Source organism: Haemaphysalis longicornis, unplaced genomic scaffold, assembly GCF_048455015.1.
Source record: "Haemaphysalis longicornis isolate Haplotype H1 unplaced genomic scaffold, Haemaphysalis longicornis Haplotype H1 scaffold_2, whole genome shotgun sequence".
NCBI lineage: Eukaryota > Metazoa > Arthropoda > Arachnida > Ixodida > Ixodidae > Haemaphysalis > Haemaphysalis longicornis.
The window spans coordinates 248200394-248215458 of NW_027526295.1; the positions used below are offsets into that span (position 1 = coordinate 248200394).

The 15065-nt window shown below is 50.9% G+C and overlaps 1 protein-coding gene across 2 annotated transcripts in view; it reads right to left on the minus strand.

Annotated features, from left to right (window-relative positions):
- Positions 1–419: 419 nt before the first annotated feature.
- Positions 420–15065, minus strand: part of LOC144170348 (phospholipid-transporting ATPase ABCA3-like) — a 41404-nt gene continuing 26758 nt past the window's right edge. For both annotated transcript variants that reach the window (XM_077700096.1, XM_077700095.1), the window contains exons 16-23: positions 14348–14624; positions 13547–13672; positions 10658–10894; positions 8094–8305; positions 6888–7181; positions 5196–5383; positions 4923–5093; positions 420–1662 (exon numbers count right to left, since the gene is read on the minus strand). In XM_077700096.1, coding sequence (XP_077556222.1) covers positions 1221–1662; positions 4923–5093; positions 5196–5383; positions 6888–7181; positions 8094–8305; positions 10658–10894; positions 13547–13672; positions 14348–14624 — 1947 coding nt within the window. In that variant the 3' untranslated portion in view covers positions 420–1220. The remainder of the gene's footprint in view (positions 1663–4922; positions 5094–5195; positions 5384–6887; positions 7182–8093; positions 8306–10657; positions 10895–13546; positions 13673–14347; positions 14625–15065) is intronic.

Here is a 15065-nt window from a genome sequence, read left to right on the forward strand (position 1 = left end):
CAGCGACAGCCAATGGGGCAGCCACCGCACAAATGACGTAATTACGGCGGTGGCAGTGGTGCATAAGAGAAATTAGAGAGCGCGGTTGGTTTTTTCGCGTCTTTCACAGCGATTTACTTGCTCACCGCTTCACGTGCACGTGCAATATTGGCTCAGGTATTCCTGGCAGTGCAATCTAAACGTCGCGCAGGTTTATTTGCACTGCACGGAGTGTTGCAGGGTCCCTTTGAGGCTGCTGTGTTACGACGACGTGAACACGTTTTCCGCTTGTTGTCAGTGCTTACGTTCTTTTCAGATATCTGAATTTTCCTAAACCTTGCCCCAAAATTTCCAACACGCAAGGTTTAACGCGGCGACGTTACACCGGCGATGAGATGCGCCGTATTGGAGGGCTCCGGATTAATTTTGACCATCTGGGAGACAATCGATTCACCTTTTTATTTCTAAAGAGCTCATGTGCAGCTCAGAGCTGTTACATCCAACACCACTTAATTTACCTCCGACTAGCGCTCGCGTCATGTTTTCACAAGTATGCACTAAATGGCCCAGCTACACATTTTATTACCCGGATCAGTTGAGCGACGTTTCAACGAAGTTTAGCAGGTTTCAAAAGCATCGTCCGTCGACGTCAGAAGTTTGTCAAGTCTTCATAACGCGTTACGTGCAACAAAACCATGATGTGATCAAAACGGCCGGCACCACAAGAGAGCAAAAGTCGCCTCTGTATGCACACCCGCTATTTTTCATTCGGGTGTGACAGCACAGCCAGTCATTATAGCAATTATAAGGAGAGACACTTTGGTTGCAAGCCCCCTTCCCTGCGTCTTGAAACTGTCCTCGGCTGCAGGGTCCCTTATACACGTTGCGCCGATAATTGTGCGGCGTTGTCCCACGAGCCTATTGCATGCGGCCAGTGGATAGAAACAAGCGCAATATCACGCACGTGCGAAGTTCTGTGCAAGTTACAATTCAGGAATAAAATACGAAGAATAAAATACGGAAAACATGAAAACAAGAAATAGCGTTGCTTCTATAATTATACGCTGGTATAACACAAAAACAGGAGAAATATCGGCGCTTCCATGTACCTCGTACTGCGCTGGCGCTGTTTGCAGTCACCTGACGCAGCGCGTCGACACTTTGCTATCAGGTTCATAACGTGAGTAGTGAAAAACGAAACAAAATGAATTTCCAGTCGGCATAGCTGGGGACCGGCAGCGTCACTTGTGGTGCTCCCGCTGCAGCATGGCGAAGTGCAGGAAGACCTGCTCGAGCGTGAGCTGGGCGACCGAGTAGTCGGCCACGTTGAAGACGCCCTTCGCCTGGTCCATGACGTCGAACACCTCGGCCCAGCCCATGTCGGGTGCCGCCAGGTGGTACTCGAGCAGGCCGTTGTGGGCGCCGATGAGCTCGATGCCCGGCAGGCGCGCCTGCATGTAGTTCTTGACGCCGTCCACCTCGGTGCTCAGCGAGTCGTCCTTGCTGCTGTACGAACTGTGCGACGTCACCGACGCGGCCCACGGCTTGCCGCCCGTCACCTTGATCATGATCGAGTAGCCGCTGCCGAACTTGTTCTTGAGGTGCTGCGGAGAGCCCAGGCAGCACAGGCGCCCGTTCACCATGATCGCCAGGCGGCTGCACATGGCCTCGCACTCTTCCATGCTGCGTGGCAGATGGAAACAGGGATGCTCAGGTGTGCATACGTGGATTACGTATAGCCGGCACGTTCTGAAGAGACGCTGAAGTGTACATCATAACAAGACTTTCTAGAACTTTTGTTCGTCTGCAATCGATGACAGAAAATACCAAGCACCCCTCGTGGCTATTGCACCAACCACGGTAGTGACGTCACACTGGTGTGTAATGTGCTTTTTTGCTGTCTCGGCCTTCGAAATAGTTCACCCATTTCATGGTTAATATTCTAACGCACCAGCAACATCTGAGAGGTTGATGGACACAATTTCGCGCGGGAGATTTGTTTGTGCTACCTCGACGACGTAGTATTTTTTGACCGCACTTTGAAAGAGCACAACACCCGCCTTGACATGGTTCTCAACTGCCTGGAAAAAGCTGGCCTGGTGTTAACTGCAAAGAAATGCCTCTTTGCAAAGAAATGCAAAGAGAAGTCGACAAAGATGGCGTTAGACCTTATTCACAAAAGTTATAAGCCGTGAGTCAGTTTAAGCAGTCGCAGTCTGTGCGCAACCTGCGATGTTTCCTGGGGCGGTGCTCCTGCTTTTGTCGGTTTGTACCAGAATTTGCGGAGCTTGCTTCTCCCCTGTGTTCTCTGTTAACGCAAAAATGTACCTTTCCACTGGACACCCTGAGTGCGGAGCCTCTCTTTCCCAACTGAAATTTGTTCTCACGTCAGGGCCAATATTTCGCCAGCGACATCGGAATAGGAGCAGTACTTGTACAGAGACATCATGGCACCGAGAACGTAATTGCCTGTGCCAGCCGCACGCCTAGCCAATCAGAGAAATTATACATCAATTGAGCAAGAATGTTTGCCGTCATAAGCTGTGCTTAAGTCTCCCTTTTATCTATGGTCGCTCTTTTACAATTGTTACGGACCACCGCTGTTTATGTTGGCTCGTTGGGCTCCGTGATCCATCTGGACGGCTCACCCGCTGGGCCCTCACGACTCCAAGAAGGATTTCGTTGTTTCCTGCCAAAGCGTCCGCCGACACAGTGACGCTGACTGCCTTTCCCGGCTTCGGGCTCCCAGTTTCATCTACCGCTTGCGACGGCGACAACTTCGACATTCCCTGACATTGAAACCTTCCGGCGAGAACAGCAAGGTGACCCCAAGCTGGCATCCTTCTTCCCCGCTGCTCGTGACTCCATCCCTACCAACCGCTTTTCTCTTCGGAATGACCTGCTTAGTTATATCAGTGCGACTGCCGCGCGGTTCCTACTGGTTGTACCCGAGCGGCTGCGCACTTGCGTGCAGCGTGCTATGCATGACGACTTGACGTCTGGGCACCTTGGCTCCGCTCGCGCATTACACCGCGCACAAGAACGATTTTACTGGCCCAACATGCGGCGCACGACTGAAAAATACGTCACCAATTGTGATGAGTGTCACCGCTACAAGCATCCTGCAACCACACCACACTGCCCGGTCTCCTCCATCCTGTGAAACCACCCACTGCTCCATTTGAGCAGGTGGGGATTGATTTCGTTGGCCCACTTCCACGAACCTCAGCTGGAAATCGCTGGGTTATTGTCTGCTTCGATCACCTGACGCGTTACGCAGAAACTGAAGCTGTACCAGCTGCTTCAGCAGCCTCGGTTTCAATGTTCCTGCTGCATTTCATGATTTTGAGGCATGGCACTTCACGCGTGCTTATTAGCGATCGTGGCCGCCAATTTACTGCGGATGTTGTAGAACAGCTACTTCGCCTTTGCACCTTGCAGTTTCCGCATGTTACACCGTACCATCCGCAGAACAACGGCCATGTTGCACGCACGAATCGCGCACTTCTCAACATGATTTTGATGTACGTGGCATCAGATCATAAAAACTTGGATGAAGTACTACCTTTCATAACTTACGTGTACTATACACTGCCAAGCAGGAAACAACCGCCTACAGTCCCTTCTACCTCGTCTACCCACGCACTCCCCGAACTTCTCTGGACGCCATCCTGCCCTTCTCGTTGCACAACGAAGATTCGGCTGCCAAGACTGTCTAGCCGAAGAGTACAGCCAGTTAGCTCGCCTGCGCACCCTTGCATCGCAGTCCCAGTCTAGACAGAGATACGACGTTCGGCACCGCAGTGTATCCTTCTGCAAAGATGATTTGGTGTGGTTATGGTCTCCCTTAAGGAAACGCGGGTTGTGTAGTAAGTTCGCCACATTACACTAGCTGACCCATTCGTTGTCCTCGGCCGTGTAAGCGACGGGACCTACGTCATTTCACGCCTTAACAACTGGTCGCCGGTCAAGCAAGACCCAACTTGCGCCTGTAGCCCGGTTGAAGACCTATCACCCTCGGGCTGCTGGGCGACTCACCCTGCGGGTTTCATCTGCGGATGGTGAAATGTAACGATGTAACGCGATCGAACTGATTGAATGTTGTGCTCAGTAGATGGCGATGGCTATATCACGGGAATACCGGGCCGACGGGAAGAACGAGGTGCCTATGGCGGATTCGGGGCTCGTACACCACACTTAGCAACGGTTTACATTCAAGTCTTGTAAATAAACCCTAATTTCATCCCACAAACGTCTGAACGTCATGCTAAAAATATTGACTATTTACGCACGGCATGTACAGTTGAAACGTGCTATAGCAATCTCCACAGCTTACCTGCAGGGGGTCGACACAGCTGACACCAGAAAATCGGCACGGAGGGTGGTGTGAGGAAAACGACACTTCTGAATGCACTTTTAGCCATAAAAGTGTCTGCTAATCACCGGGAAAATCTCAGATTATGTCCCACAAATTCCAGACTTGCGTTTGGTAGAGTAATTAGGCTGCTGTGTCCGTGAATACGATGAGAGAGAAGCCCAAAGTAACTACAGGACAAAATCTTTTTGCAGATAGTACGTAGGTTGCAGCGCTCTACGACATGCAACATACTTGCAAGTCCTCGTAGTAGAATGTATCAGTAGCCAGTTCATTATGGGTAAAGAGCAATGGGCGAACTTGAGCCCAAAGGGACGTCAACGACATAACTACGAAGGCCTTGCTGCTCTACGGAACAACGGCACATTACATGCACACCACAAGTTTGTCGACGTTATTGTAAGGGCCGCCGTAGTAATGTTCAGGCAACCGCAATACTAATACCAGAGTCTTTCAAGCATTGAAGGACTCGGCTAATATTAACAGGCCAGCTCAGAATGAGACGGCGTCGCCATGAAGTGGAGCGCTCATTTTTTTGCCAGCGATTCGTGGCCGGCGCACACTATACCTGTGCGAAGTGAGCACGATGCTGCAGCCGCGGTAGATGAGCTCCTGCAGCGTGGCCCAGATGCAGCGCTTGGCCACGGGGTCCATGCCCGTCGACGGTTCGTCCAGGATCACCAGCAGCGGGCTGCCCAGGAATGCCACGGCCGTGCTCACCTTGCGCTTGGTGCCGCCACTGAATACGAGAGCGCAAGGAGAGCTGTTGTGTGCACCAGGGCAACGCCGAGCATCACAGTACATAGTAAACTAGAGTAGCTGCAGCAGTAGCGGCGCTTGCCTGTAGGTATCCAGCGTGCTGTCCAGGTGGGGTGTGAAGTAGAAGAGCTGCGCTAGGGCGTGGCAGACGCCCGCGATGCGGTTTTCTGGGATCCCTCGAATGCGCGAGTAGAGGGTCAGCACCTCGCGACCCGTCAGGTACACCGGAAGGGCGTCTGTCTGCGGACAGTAGCCGATCCGACGGCGGACCTGCGCCAAGCGCGAAAGCTCTCGCTTCTCTAGGGACTCGACTTAACATGACGGATTGTCACGCGGCAGTCAATGGGATATTTAAAGGTCATGTACACGGAGAATCTACAAATAATTACACCAGAGCGATAACAGCTGAAAGGCAGGAGTACAGGTCGCGCCAGTTTGCGACCGAGCGATTTCTTGCGTGTCGTTCAGGCGACGCGCCGCTTGGTTTCTTTGTCTTAGCAGGGTAGCACGTATGAAGCGCTCGCCGTAGATTGGCCAGCGCCGTTGTCAAGCTGTGTCGGTGCAACACTCGTTCGGTGCAAGTAGTCCGCAACAATATTACTCTGCATCACCAGACGTAAACAAGTTGCTTCCATCATTATCAGTTGCACAATGCGGAGTACGAAACGTGCGCACGCGTATGTATGAAATCTATACGGAATGGAATGAGTTACTGATCCCGCACATAAGCCGATGATGCATGGTCATGCCTGACGAGACAGCTCGCATAGGAGGCAATATTTTCCTAAAATCTCACAAAGTGCGTCGCATGAACAGGTCACGTGTAAAATGCGGCGTTTAGTCGGAAACCGGGTAAGATGAGAATGCTGCTGCCTAATGCCGCACCATGTAGCGTGCCGCGTGTACTACAGAAGGTATCCTACATGGTCATTTATCGCATTAAGAGAAATGTGAGAGTGTCGCTATCGCAATTCATCGTCATTGGATTGACAGCCCTGAGCATGCGGGGTCATCTGTATCGCGTCTGCAGCGAAGTACCTTCTAAACGAGCCGGTATTTAGAGATAATACGGCATTTTAGAAGCATTTGGAGCTTCTAAATGGCTTATCGACGCGTCAAACGTACACCCATTGCCAGCTGCAGTTCCTGGAAATTTTATACTCATGGGAAAAGGTTCAAGCCGGCAGTTGCCGGCAGAGGGAGCAACAAAGGCGGGAACGAAGACATTGCAAAACAATCTCGCTCAGAATTTTTATTAGCTACCCATTTTTTTAACCCAGCCATCGTTTTTTTTTTCTAGTACCTGGCGTAGCATGGCTGCCAAGCACTTGAAAAAGAAGGACTGCCAAGGTCCACTCAAGCTTTTGGACGTCCGGGCTCCTTGCGGCCCGTGTACAGAGTGCTAGCATATAGGCAAGAAGCTCGAACATACTATTTGAAAGCTGTCTATTACGCGCATAACCCGAAGCCCTACTGATGGAAAAACTTCGTTCCTCATTTGTGGATGGCGTTGAAATCAAGGCACCCCTTTTATCCCGCCACCTGCACCCATTGCAGGTTAAGCGCTATATATACGACCAAAGCTCACGCGGGAGTTTTTTTTTGTGCCCGATATATTGTGCGTGAAGCAACAGAAGACTCCAGGGACAAGAGAGTTGACAGGTTTGCCAAATGCGTCCGTTCCCTCGCTAACCTTGCAGCTTTCATTCAAAGACCTGCAGTGTGTGACTGTGGAGCGATGCACAGAGGGCAGACTTACGATCGGTGCACATACCTTCTGCTTTTCGCTGGTGACCGAGTAGCCGTCGACGAAGGCGTCTCCCGCGGTGGGCGCGATGGTGCCAGTGATCATCTTGAAGGTGCTCGTCTTTCCGGCCCCGTTGACGCCCAGCAGGCCGAAGCACTCGCCCCTGCGCACGCCCAGCGAGAGCTCGTGCACCGCGCGGCAGAAGCCGTAGCTGCGCGTCAGCTGCCGCAGAACCAGCACGTCCACCTCTGCCAGCTCTTCCACGCTCGAGGACAGCACGCGCACCTTCTCCATGGCCACGTCGTCGTCTTCCGCCGTCAGCTGCTCATCGGGGGCAGGAGGAAAGCATTTTCAGGACTATTACTCTCACACACACCTCATTCCCTTGGACAGGAGTAATTTTGTAAATCGGGCGAGTTGTTGTTTTGTTCGTCTTCCCAGAGCGATACGGACAGGAGTAAGGAAAAGGTAACATAGGGCAAGCATTGAACGAACTGAAATTTTAAATGTGCTAACATCAGATATTGTCATAAGCCAGCAGGGCTACATACAGAAAATTAACCCGACAAAAACCCCTGAGCAGTCAAGCGGTCTCACAGAGCACACTTATCAAGAAACGCAACTTCTACTTAAAAGGAAAAAGAAAAAAAGAGCGTGCTAAGTGAGGCCATACGCCTGCGCAGAGGCTTTGTCGAGTCCAACCTGTTTGCTGTTTATGCGGCTACCTGCCGCATAAGCAGCACGCACGGGTGAAAAAATGGCATTTCATTATTTCACTTTGCTTCTAACGCAGCTGTGATCCTATTCCGTTCCCTTCCTTTTTTTACAACCAGTCTTTGCACCCCTGCTGACCTGGATCTGCTGCTAGCAACATTGCGACATTGAAAATGAAATAAAGCTATAATGCGGAAATCGCCGCTCTTTCGCACTCCAGATTTGAATTTGCTATGTCATTGTGCCAGACGAACTAGCCACATCGGCTCCCCTGTACTCCAGGATCGCCGACCACTGTACACACGACCGGTATACCGGTTTAACTAGCTCGCCATACTTGCCTTATCTAGCAGACTAACTGACCCTAACACGCCAGTAAGGCACCATTTGTAAACTGCTTTTTTTTTTTTTTGGCTCCTCCTCATGAAAGGTGGATCTTCGGAGGCCGGCAGCACCCATAGGTCTTTTCATCAAGCGGTAAATCGGCTTCCGAGCACAGATGACGCAGGCCCCCCTCACCGCATCCGAAAATTCCACTTCGTTCTTGGCCGCGTCCCCCCTGACGGTGTGGCGCTCGGTGAAGAAGTCGGCGTTCCTCTCGCAGACCCACAACGCGAGCAGACCCAGCAGCATGTGCAGAGCGAACGAGCTGAGCGCTCGCGAGATCCCCGGCGAACCCCAGGCCAGCGTGTCCGGCTGCCAGTCGATGCACTCGCTGCCACGGCAGTAGTCTGCGCCATTCCAGCGAAAATACACGCGCGTTCACTATGTAGTTACCACCAAATGGAGAAAGAAGGTATAGCATGTTTTTTTAAAAAAAAACGAAAGTGTTTTACTCCCGGATACACGAAGATTTCGCTGACGTCATATCCGTCACGGAAGTGACGCCAGTACAACGAAGCAAGCGGCCTATAAAGGGGACATCCGTGCGCACAGGGTCTTCTTGCGGGGAAGCAACCTTTAGTACTAAAGAGTACATTATACAGTAGAATCTCGATAAACAGAAATCGCTTAAACGGAATTGCCGCTTAAACGAAACAGTTGCCTGGAATTTGGTTGGTTTTGTATTCAGATAACGTAAAAAAACTCCCGGTAATCGGAACTAACATTTCCGCATCACCGTGTAAACGGAACCAGAAATGGAACTTCTTGTGAAATCCACTGGCATGAGAATCAGCTTTTTACGGTTCCGGCTGTTTCGTTCTTGTTTTTTTTTTTTTTTTCCTCCGTGCTTTTTTAGCCTTGTTGGCCTCGTAAGCCTCGTCTCGTAAGTGGTTAGCCGTGTTAACGCAACGAATGCAACATCGCAGTTCTTGTTCCAGTCGTTCGGTCTTGATTCTAGACGCCGAGGCTACAGGGCTCACCTCCTGTCGCCTCATTCGTGCCATCGTTGTGCTATTCGTCCTTCATTACGACGTTGCCGTCTTCTAAATTCGGTGGCTCGTAAGCACTCGCGAAGTTGAGGCCTCTAGCCTCCATGAAGATGCAGTTGCAAAGACTCAAACAAAAATAATTGACGCATTTTGTAATGCACAGCGACTCATTGTTGCCAAATCAACTTTGTGAATGCTGTGCCTACGCTTCTTGTAGTTTTCTTGCTTTCTGAAAACTATCAGCTACAGTCACTTTCTAGTTGTTAGAGCTCCAAAAAATGCCCTTAGAAGTGTGTACGCACATAAATTTACACTTTAGAACATCTCTCTCAGTAAACGGAACTCCTGTTAAACGGAACTAATTTTTCCGGTCCCTTGAAGTTCCGTTTATCGAGAGTCTACTGTACTTAGGGCTGTTCGTTTTCAGGTTTTATGTTATAACATCAGGATCACGGCAAGACAGGAGTTCGCCACGACGGAGCATCCAAATGAGGACAGGAATGCGACACATGACAGAACGTCAGACCCCGGCACGACAAGAATACGACAACAGTACGACACGCGGAAATACAGCAAAACTACAGAAATTTTTCTTGTCATTCCTACTGGAACAGCCCACTGTGGGGCTTGAAAAATGCTTGGCGGTGTCCAGCCGGCGTGGCGGGACTGTTCCCGCTATCTACAGCAAGATGGGCAGCGAAATACCTCCTTTCTCCCTCCAGGCGTAACATATATACCCTCGGTGAGTGAAGGGGAAAATAAAAGAGAAGCAAACAGCAAAGCATGCCTTGCGCGCCAGATGAGCAAGGGGCGTTCGGAGAATTTAACGTGAAAGGCAGCCGCGTTTTTAGTCACAGGCCGGACGCTACCCTGATCGTTTCCGCGGGCGCCTAAGCCCCTTTGGCGGGTGTCGTCGACTCGGCATTTGCGACGTGGGCGCAAGCAGTACAACTAGCCTCGCGGCCAAACCTTACGCTCTACATCAGGTAAATTTCTTTTAAACTCTTCCACTCTCCTACTCTAAATGAAATGGTCATTCCGTCCTTTGCACAGTTTATCCATCACCCACTAGTCTTGCCTGCCTCCTTATTAACAGAAAAGTGTTTTATTCCCGGATACAAGAAGATTTCGCTGACGTCATATCCGTCACGGAAGTGACGCCAGTACAACAAAGCAAGCTGCCTGTAAAGGGTGCACCCCTGTACACAGGGTCTTCTTGTGGGGAAGCAACCTTTAGTACTAAAGATTACGTTATACTTAGGGTTGTTCGTTTTCAGGTTTTATATTTTAACACGAAAGTGTTTCATGCCGGGATGCACGAAGATTTCATTGACGTCATATCCGTCACTGAAATGACGCCAGTACACCTTTACCGAAGCGACACTGCCAGCAGGACGTCGCTCACCAAGCACATCCACACGACATCCGCCGGCCCGCAAATCATGCTCAGCTGCAGATTTCGCTGCACATTTCACTTTCGTGTTTTACTGATTTCTATGACAGAGGAATCAACCCGTTTTTTTATTCATCAGCTTCCTAATGGCAAAGTTTGAAAAAAGCAGAATCTGTAACAAATGCTATTTCCACCGGCCGCGTTAGTCAGCGATTAGCAATGGGCGCTGATTAAACGACTGAACAACGAGTTTGTTCCTGGTCAGCCGCATTTCGTCGAAGCCTCAACGAGAAGAGGAAGAGGGGAACTACACTCACCCTTGCAGCAGTAAGGCGCCCTACTGGGCGCGACCTCGCAGAGTACGGTCTGCGTGAAGTGATCGTTACAGACGATGTTGTAGTGCGCGTTGCGGTAGAGGCGGCTGAAGGAGCGGCCCAGCGCGTACATCGGCACTACGTGCGTGAACATGGTGTCCACGGTCCCGATCAGGCTGGAGAGCTTCACCGCGTCGCTCTGCCACTCGAGCACCGCCACCAGCACGAGGCCGCACACGCCTGCGTCACCAGTTTGGCCGGCAAGAACCACGTCCCGTTTCCCCTTGGCACGTCAATCGGGGCGTCACCACAGCCTGGGCTACATTTGCGTTCTCATAATACCCCGTCTGAAAAGCAGCACAGCCCTCCAAAAGCGTCTGCAGACCCAAAACGCATACCTGTTTTACCACCCGAGGGCTCTTTTACAAAAAAAGGTTTAGGGAGCACTTTTCGCCAGTAACTGTCTCGTGGAGTTACACTGTACTGCATTCGCTGGTTCCATTAATATCTACGGGGCCCCATCATCTACGTGGACTTTCCGGGCGGAGCAATTGCTGGCATATCCACCTGGGCTAACACCGCCAATCCCACACAACCACGACCACTACCATTACATGTGGACTTTCTTCATTGACGCCTTAAGGTTTCTGAAAGTGTGGCTGACGATCTCGTGAACGCTTCACGATGGCCTAACGGCTCTGAAGAGGCATCGGGACATAATTTGCGTGCTTTGACCTGCAGTCGACTGAAGCGGATGACCATTCATCGAAAGATCCACTGATTGTCTGCAACATCCCTAATATACCAGTGGTTGAAACTTTGCATGCAACATGCCTTCACGCTGCGCATTTGATTCCACTCTGAAATTTAAACCATTTCGCTTCAATGCCCACGGCGCTTCCCCCCGGAAAACAACAGTGTTTTCTTGCACGTGAAGCGGGAGACGGGCTACACCGTTTGTGTTTTTGTTCTGACGCAGTTCAACGCGGAGAATCATGTCCTGGAACCACCGCCGTCGAAGCATGCGACATTACTCCGGCACACACGCAAAAAAAGACATAGTTTCAGTCGCTCCCCTGAAGTAAAATCAATAAACAGATCAAGCTAGGGTCATGAAAATTCAGTTAAGTCAAGCGGTGCTGGCATTGCACTACTTCAAGGACAGCGGCAGTTGTCCATGTATTTACGCCGCCGACAAGTTTAAAGTTCTCCATCCCATCACACTCCACCCGCCGCGGTGGCTCAGTGGCTAAGGCGTTGCGCTGCTGAGCACGAGGTCGCGGGTTCGATTCCCGGCCGCGGCGGCCGCTTTTCTGATGGAGGCGAAAAGCAAAAACGCCCGTGTGTACGAGATTTCGGCGCACGTTAAAGATCCCCAGGTGGTCCAAATTAATCCGGAGCCCTCCACTACGGCGCGCCTCATCGCCTGCGTTGCGTCGGCGCGTTAAACCCTACAAATCAATCAATCAAACCCATCACACTCCGCGTACGCACACACGCAGACGCTAAGAGAAAAATGGCAGCATCTCCACTCCGTGGATGATGGCGAGGGTGCGGAGTACGGGGACTCGAAATGACATCCAAGTTGCACCCCGAGTGACATCCGATTTGCGCCCCGACCATCCTTCGATTGGAGCCGTGAGTTGCAACTTGATTATTCCCTAAATGAAACCAACTCACGGCTCAAATCAAATTTCGCTTGATTTTCGCTTGATGGTGGCGTGCGCACGGATGGACGCGGACGGACATTGGGAGGTCCTAAGGTGTTCCGCACCGTTACAGGCAAGGGAGCCGTTTGACTCTTCGGTACTGACTCACGGTCTTAGCGCAATGGGTAAGACGACTGACACTAACTCTGTCTGGTCTACCAGACACACGCTCGAATCCTGCCGGTGCCTCTGATTTTTCGCGATTGTAAATTCTGTGCGCACGGGCGCGGACGGACATTGTGCGGTCCTAAGGTACTCCTCACCTAAAAACGCGGTATTCAAAGGTTGCCTCTGCCCATTCTGCGCACACAAAGCCATTGATAAACGCAGCGCATACTGCGACTCCCCCGACCGACAGCCAGCTTCTACAATCCTTTTTTAATCTAGAAAATACTGCAGGCCAAGAATGGCCTAGGCAGGAGTGGGGGTGGTACACTACAAGAACATGACCAAAAAAGGAAACAATACAGAGGAGGCACAAACTAACAGGAAAATATGCAACCTATTATGGTACAAGATTTTTGAGTCACACTTCACAAAAACTTTCAATACACCTTTCAATCCATTCATTCAATCCATTTCAAAACTTTCAATCCATTCGCAAACAAGCCCTAACCGACACCAGGGAGCAATCACGCTCTGCGCCAGCGGCTCTTGTAGCCACGCCACAGTGAACAATGCTCTTTAAAACTGCTCGCTGTGAAATGTGGTCGGAATTGTGTTCATAAGCTGACGTCACAGAAAAAAAGTACACTCGAAAAGGCAAGTCAAGACAAGTCAAGAATACAAGTTTATTTGCGACACAAATATGATAACATGCTGTTAGTCCAACGCGAAACGATGCTGCTGAATGCTTGAAGTTGTCGCTGTAAAATTTCGTTGAATTCCTTACGCATTTCGCAAACGCAGACATACGTCAACAAACGAGATTTTCCTAAAATCTTTCATAACCAACACTAAGTAATCCTAATCTGTAGCACCCAACCGAACACCCGTCACAACAGGACGCGAATATTACAAACTATTTCAAGCATTATCAATCGGTAATTAGCATAAGTGGTTTTGGGAAAGGTGTCATTGTCACAGGCGCTGCCGCGTGGACACAATTGGCACTTGAAGCGGGTTCGTAAAAGTCCGCCATGCTTCGCGACGATGGCGGCTACAGGATGACAGCAGCTAGTACCTAAGGCGAAGAAGATGGTGCCAATCCGGACGTAGGCGGCCGTGTGTGTGCGGAAAAAGAAAGACCAGGCCGCGATGGCAGGCAGCCGACAGAAGCCGAAGTAGAAGAAGAGCAGCAGCATCACCTCTGAAAGAGCGAGTTAACGAATGAGCTAGTTGGCTCATTGTTGTGCCAGAAAGACGAGTAGGGCGATAAACGGACGAAGAATCTGTCTTTCTAGTCTTCCACCACCTTCGCCCGTTTAGCACCCTATTCGTCTTTCTTCAACAACTGAAAGAGCGGAAGGGACGAAAGTTTACGCTTCAATTTCATGCACAGTTTATGCACATTGTTGTAATTTAAACATCAAACATTGAGGACACGCTGACATGTATTTCAGCGTAGTGCACATGCGTAGTTAGGTCATGCTGTTGAGTGCTCTTGAGTCATGCTGTTGAGAGCGATAGCGCAGCCCAATAATAAAGTGACAGCTCTATGACAAATAAGTTGGAGAAATCAATAGTCAGGGCCACTCCAGGAGTACGCTTTTCTCGGTCAGGAAGGGGTGCGTTGAACGTTTCAATGTTTTGGGCCGCGAACCATTGTTGCAGGTGGCGCAATGTGAGGCAGTAATGCTTTTGTACGAGGCGATATTACCGGTTACATGGAACTTGTTGACCACATAGGTGGTAAATAAGAACATGTTACTGGTGTAACCGACACCGACAAGAGAAGCGTGAAGGTGTGCAGTTTTTATGTTCTTGACAAAAAAAATTTAAAGCCAAACGGCTGGCACACGCAACGGCGGCTGTTTCTGCTTGCCTTGCTGCTCGGGTTCGGTGAAGCCCTGGGTGCTGAAGAGTCTGAAGGTGGCCATGACGAGCAGGCAGGAGCCCATGTAGAGCAGCGTCGACCAGGTGGCGTAGGCCAGCCAGTAGGCAAGCACGCTGAGCCCGGAGATGAGCTGCAGGTGCCGGGAGCCGCTCACGTGGTCGAGCACCAGGAACACCGAGAAGCTGGCGATCAGGAACGACGAGCCGAAGATGGCCTGCTGGCCGATCTGGAAGCTCTCCCGGAGCATCGTGATCAGCTTGTTGGCCTGCGCTCCCGGAAGTCGATCGCGAAACGGCTGCTACGTGACTCGTTTACATGCCGCCAATTTTTCGTTTGCACGCAAAAAGGTTGACCGCTTCGCAGCGGCGTAAACCGAGCCAACGTGTCTCTTCGTGTCGGACTGACGCATGCACACTACAGGGAGGGTAGGGCACGTTTCCTCCCACCTCACCACTCCCTTACTCGACAAGAACAATGCATCTATCGGCACATTCAAGCCGGGTCCTTTCCATACCCTCTACTTCAAAACAAAATTTACTCCGCGCGATACGACAAGGAATGCCCTTTCTGCAAACGACTCGGCACGCTCGGCCACGTAATTGGAGAGTGCGACTTTTTCCGCGCCGTCCCCACTCCCCTCCCCCCGACCAGCAACGCCTTACTTGAACGATGGAAGGCTTTGCTGCTCAGCCCCGCCCTGGAGGAC